Here is a 6,784-nt window from a genome sequence, read left to right as displayed (position 1 = left end):
TTAGGCAAAAGCAACTTTGAATCAGAAAGAATCAGAGAAAGTGCATGCAAAACAGACTATAGTATGGATCGGTCTGCAGACCGATCCATACGTTCAAATCTCTTTTTCGATCGTTACTGATCGGTCTGCGGACCGATCAGGAACTAACCTGATCGGTCCTCAGACCGATCAGGTGTCGCGCGCACAAGCCTGATCGGTCTCCGGACCGATCAGGCATCAATCTGACCGGTCCCGAGACCGGTCAGTATCGATACAGTAGCATACTGAGTATTCGCAGTATGCTACTGAGTTCTCACTGATCGGTCGGCGGACCGATCAGTAACAACACAGTATGCTACTGAGTGTTTACTGATCGGTCCGTAGACCGATCAGGGCACACTTAGTGTCACTGGATCGGTCTGTCGACCGATCACCCGTGCCACTTGTGCCACTGGATCGGTCATCAGACCGATCCAAGGCTGTGATTTAAGAGGCAAGCTTCCAAGCTTGCTACCCTTAATCCTGACAGTCCAGAGACCGAGCTACCGAGCTCTTCTCCGACTATACATGCCAAGTTTCCATACTTGGACTTCCCAATACCAGATGTCCGATCACCCTTGATCCATCTGGATTTTCCCTTGCCTGGCTTCACTCACCAGGACTTTCCAATTGCCTGGTTTCACTCACCAGGACTTTCCAATTGCCTGGCTTCACTCACCAGGACTTTCCAATTGCCTGGCTTCACTCACCAGGACTTCTCCAATTGCCTGGCTTCACTCACCAGGACTTCTCCAATTGCCTGGCTTCACTCACCAGGACTTCTCCCGTGCCAAGCTCCTTGCTCGGACTTTTCCCAATCAGATTAATCAGGTCAACCAAGTCAACCCTGATTTGTCTGAGTTAATTCAATATCTGATTGAAACTTAAATCAGTGTCAACATCAAAACAACATCCAGGTCAGACTGTATCAACAATTATTTTCCATCAATTTATTTTTCTCAATCCCAAAATGGATAAAAAAGTGATTCAGAGGATCTCATTTTCATTACTAGGAGATAAGCTGAGAACTAGGGTTGGATGTATCAAATTGTCCACTTATCAAATAATTAAAACGGATTTTATTAAACTTTTATTAACTCATTTAAAGTAAATTTAAACATGCTAGTCCGTGCGGGTCCAAGCGTATAGACATATATTGAGAAGAAAAAAAATTTAATATTTAAAATTAAAATGAAAACTTAATCACTTTATAGATTATGTAATTCAATCTAAACGTAAAAGTTCTAATCTTTTCTATATATTTTTAAATGTTTTTTTGGATTGCTGTCCCGCCTAATCCGCAATCTAATTTGAATTAAGTTAGAGATTTCCTAATCCAATAGGTTGATGGGTCGGTCCGTTTTGTCTTGTCAGATGATGAATTTTAAGTTGATCAATCCATAGTCAGTTTACCTTGACCTGTGATGAATTTTTGGTTGGTCGATCTATCCCACCTTGGGTAGATCCTTCTTTTAACCATACTAAAAATAGATCTACTATCTTAACGATCATCCTAATACCGGCTCCACAGATATAAAGAAAGGTAAATACAAGTACATAGGTGTTAGACATATAATGGGATGACCACATGTGTTTCTTTTGATAATACTTAAAAGAAAAGATAGATCCGTTACTTTAATAACCTCCTAGTACTAGTCCTACGGATATTGAGAAAAATAAATATATATACACATATATTACTTATGGTAGGATGATCATAAATCGTCAATTTTTAAAACTTAACTTTTAATTTTGGACAATTTACCAAACAATACACCTAAAATTTTAAATTTACAAAAAGACGTAAGTTACTTTACTATTTATCAAAGAGCGCACCTTTTCAAGTGCAATTCCTATTTTACCCTCTTGATAATTTGACTTTTTCTACCATTTTTCTTTTCTCCACTATTTTTCTCTCTCTTCTCTTTTTTACTGTCATGCAGAACATATGAATAACATTATATAAGATTTAGTCAATTTTTTAATAACATTTTAATACATTTGAAGAAGCCAAAATAAACAATAGATGACATATTTTAACTCCTTGCAATCTCAGAAATCCATTGGAACTGAAATGAGTGTAATCGAAGAAGCTCTCTAGGTCTATCAATGGATTTCAGTTAAAACTCATTAATGGACCTAGAGAGCTCCGATTGCACCCATTTCAGTTCCTATAGATTTTTGATGTTGTAAGGAATTCAAATATGATATTCATTATTTATTTTAATTTTTTATAGATGTTAATATATAAAATCGAAGAATCGTCAAAAAGACCATATCAGGCCTGATATGATTCCATATCAGGCTCAATGTGAGTTTTTTTTATGATTATTTGATTTTATATATTAACATCTATGAAAATATGAAATAGATAATGGACACCATATTTGAATTCCTTACAACATCAGAAATCCATAGGAATTGAAATGGGTGCAATCAGTCTCTCTAGGTCTATCAGTGAGTTTTGATCGAAACCCACTGCTGGACCTAGAGAGCTCCGATTATACTCATTTCAGTTCCAGTGAATTTCTGAGATTGCAAGGAGTTCAAATATATTATCCATTATTTATTTTGACTTCTTCAAATGTATTAAAATATTATTAAAAATTGACTAAATATTATGTAATGTTATTTATATGTTCTGCATGCCGATAAAAAAGAGAAAAGTGAGAAAAATAGTGGAGAAAATAAAAATGGTAAAAAAAATTAGATTATTAGGAGGATAAAATAAGAATTACACTTATACAATATGTGCTCTTTGCTAAATAGTAAAATAAGGTACATCTTTTAATAAATTAAAAATTTATATAAAAAATTTAAAAATTTATATAAAAAATTTAAAAATTTAGATATACTATTTGATAAATTATTATTTAATTTTTATGTTAGAAATATGATATACCGTCTCTTCGAAACTTCTTCTGACAATACTTAAATAAAGATACTACCATAATGACCTTGTAGTGCCGTGCCGGTTTCTTCTGACAATTCTTAGGTAACTTGTAAGGTATGCCAGTAGTAGTACTATAATAGTCAATCTTTGAATTTTTATCTCGGAATTAATTTTAAATTAGATCATACCCTAAACACGTTTATTACAAGTTAAATTGTAAATTAATTTATAGTCAATTTTTTTTTCAAAATTGACTTTTGGGGCAAAAGAATTCTAACATCACTTCAACCGTGTTAATAAATTTAAAGTAGCTACAAAACTAATTTTTAAATCACAAATTAATTTATAGTAATACAAATCAACTTGTGGCACATTCTATCATAGAGGAAAATGGTTGCTCATTAAAGTGCAAGGGAAATTGAAACCCCAATTTAGTTGAGTAAACGGAAATAAAAATTTTTATCTCGGAATTAATTTTAAATTAGATCATACCCTAAACACGTTTATTACAAGTTAAATTGTAAATTAATTTATAGTCAATTTTTTTTTCAAAATTGAAAAGAATTCTAACATCACTTCAACCGTGTTAATAAATTTAAAGTAGCTACAAAACTAATTTTTAAATCACAAATTAATTTATAGTAATACAAATCAACTTGTGGCACATTCTATCATAGAGGAAAATGGTTGCTCATTAAAGTGCAAGGGAAATTGAAACCCCAATTTAGTTGAGTAAACGGAAATAAAAATTGACAAAAAAAATTAGCGTTGATTTTTTTTTTTTTTTGAAAAAGTATGGACTACTTTTTTATTTATTTATATTTACTTATCATACAATGATGAAATAAATTTCCTTTTCTTTCTAAGTAAACAAATCATAAAAGTAAGTAAATTAAGGATAAAATAGTAATAGATTTAATTATGGGATCAATAGAAATGAAAATAAGGATAGCATGTTTAAATTCTATAATAAATATAGTTGTAATTATGTTTAAATTCGACCTTTATTGGTTAATACATTAAAAAATATTAAAAAAATAATTTTTATAAACATAAGTATCACCTTAAAATTACGGGTAAAGATATTTTATTTTTTTTCATTTTAATTTGTCTATATATTTCACATCTTCTATTATCATTTATCATAACATTATAAATGAAATAACTATTACTTTTTTCCTTTTAACCATTACCATACAGTTAATATTCCTTTTTAAAGGACAATAAATCATTGTCCAATTATAAAATTCATTTCCTTATTGGTATCGATACTCTTAATTCCCCTAAAACAAACGACCTACTCTTCCGAAAAAAATTGCAACATGTCGTCAAAAAATTATAAAATGGCTGACTAAGATTTATCCGGTATCCTGGGAAGCGAAGCTCCTCTGTCGCTACTGCTCCGCCGCCACGTCCCGCATAAGAATCGCCCTCCCTCCTGCTGCTCCTCCTTTTCCTCCCTCGCCGCCATCAATTCTCTGGTCCTCTTCTGCATGCTTATGAGCACGTTGTTCCAGGTGTTGACCCTCGAATTCACCGCCCTCGCCGGCGACCCCATCACCTCCAGCGCACCAAAGTCCTCCGTCGTCATCTCCAGCACCTCCTCCGGCAGCGCCCCGTCGAGGACGGTCACGATGCAGGAGCAGAACCCCTTGGCGATCTCCGAGTCCGAGTCCGCCGCGAACCGCATGCGGGTGCGCCCCTGCTCGCCGTCGTCCGCCGCCACCGCCAGCCACACCCTCGCTGTGCAGCCCGACACGGCGTTGGCCGGCACGCGGCCGGCCTCCGGGAACGCCGGCAGCTCCGAGGCGTAGTCGAGCAGGCGCTTCACGCGGTCCAGCGGCTCCGGCAGGGAGCGGAACTCGTTGGCGAGGCGGCCAAGGCGGTGGCGGGCGCGGTCGACGCCGGCTGGAAAAGGTCTGGCCGCGTGGACGCAGCGCACGAAGTCCGCCGGGAGTCGCCGCCTCTGGCGCCGGGGGGCGCATGAGCGAGAGGCCGCGCGAAACCACCTCGCGTCGGCGGTTGCTTCCATCTGTCTCTCGCTCCTTCTCTCTCTCGCTATAAATCTCTACCTATCTCTCTAATTATCTCTTTTTGATTTGACCCGATAATGGATGTCAGATCTATAAAAACCCGGATAAAATACATATGAAAAAAACATATGGCCTTGAATATTTTAAATAAAAGAATCCCCCCAAACACTATTGAATTATTTGTTAAAATTGCGTCCACGCTATAGTGCAGTCGAACTCTGACGGCAGATTTACTGAATTGCTTACAACTCGAAGAAATTTTATCCTTCCACCTAAAACCTAAAAGACTTCTGCGCACTGTAATATTGTATTTTATCATGAGATGGATCATCTTAAACTGAGATAAATAAAATCATCGAGATTCTCTGAAGTCAGAGATGAAAAGAATAAAATTAAAAGGGAGGAGGAGGATAAATTTACTTTTCTATATTTTTTTATATCTCAAATGTCAAATACAAATAGAGATTTATACGTAAAAGAGGACCATCTTAAATACTCCTCTGGATTAATAAAGTTTTCTAAACTCACATACAATGGATGTGATAGGAGAAGAAAATTCTGATTTTTATTCTAGATTGAATGAATTTATTTTATCCATTCATATTCGTATCTAGAATAATCTAAGTTTATATTTTCAACGCTCCTCTTTAAATTTAATTGTTTTATTACTCCGAGCTTTCCTCGTACCCTTACAAAACTTCAAACTTTAATATTTTATTGAAAATATCAACCGTGTCTTCGCATGCCTAAATTGTACTTTCCTTTACTTGATATTTTCTCAAATAAAACAAAATGATACCTTGCATTTACGTGTTTTAGATGACTTATTCAATAAAAATTTCAATAGCTTCTTCTTGATAAATACCTCATCTTCAATCATTTTCTTTATCATATAGCATGACAAAAACAAACAAACAACCACAACTATATATTCAGCTTCGATAAAATTGATAAAGTCCTAATCAATTATTTTTTCAAACTCCAAATGAATGTAATATCTACAATGCAAAAAAAAAAAATCAAAAGTATTTTTTTTATCATCAATATTTCCTCCCTAATCAATATCATTGTATCCAACTAGTTTGCATTCTTGAAGAATGAATAAATTAAATCATAATCTAAAGTTCATCTGATATACCTCAATATTCTATTAGCAACTTTTATATGTGATTAAGTTGGGAACCCCATAAAGAATATGGATTTGCGACAAGTTAAGTAACTTAAATTTCCATTAAGTTATCAATACATTATTGGATTTACATTCTCACCATTATCAAATCTGGACAACTTGAGTTAATAGTTTTCCATGCCAAATTTCAAATTCCTGTAAGATTTTCTTTGCATATCCCTTTTGAGAAATAAAAATATCATTCCTAGTTCGCATTTGTTCAATGTCAAGATAATATAATATCATCTCAATATCTATCATTTCAAACTCCGTGGCCATGCATTTTTTGAATTCTTCAAACATTGTTGAATTACTTTTGGTGAAAAATCAAATCATCAATATATAGGCAAACAATTAATATATTCTCATTTTCTTTAATATAAAAATCATATTCATATGGAAACTCGGTGAAACCTTTCAATCTGAAATATGATCAATTATGGTTTACAAAGCTCCGAGGGCTTGCTTCAATCTATACAAAGCCTTCTTCAACTTTAAAATTTTGTTTTCTTAATCTTTAACGATATAACCCAGTGGTTGCTCTATGTTAACATCCCCTCTAATTTTTCATTCAAAAAACTTAACATAACATTCAACTAAAAAAATATTACACTTACTTTTTGCAGGTAATGCAATAATCAATCGAATAGTTTTCAAATGAGCAATTGGATA

The 6,784-nt window shown here is 34.4% G+C and overlaps 1 protein-coding gene across 1 annotated transcript; it reads right to left on the bottom strand.

Moving 5' to 3' along the window:
• Nucleotides 1-4,262: 4,262 nt before the first annotated feature.
• Nucleotides 4,263-4,943, bottom strand: LOC122039209 (sufE-like protein 2, chloroplastic). Its single transcript, XM_042599105.1, has one exon. The coding sequence runs from the start codon at nt 4,941-4,943 to the stop codon at nt 4,263-4,265; it is 681 nt and encodes a 226-aa protein (XP_042455039.1).
• Nucleotides 4,944-6,784: the final 1,841 nt, after the last annotated feature.

Source organism: Zingiber officinale, chromosome 1B (assembly GCF_018446385.1).
Source record: "Zingiber officinale cultivar Zhangliang chromosome 1B, Zo_v1.1, whole genome shotgun sequence".
Lineage (NCBI taxonomy): Eukaryota > Viridiplantae > Streptophyta > Magnoliopsida > Zingiberales > Zingiberaceae > Zingiber > Zingiber officinale.
The sequence above is the reverse complement of the archived record's forward strand: the minus strand, read 5'-3'. Positions and strand labels throughout refer to the sequence as shown.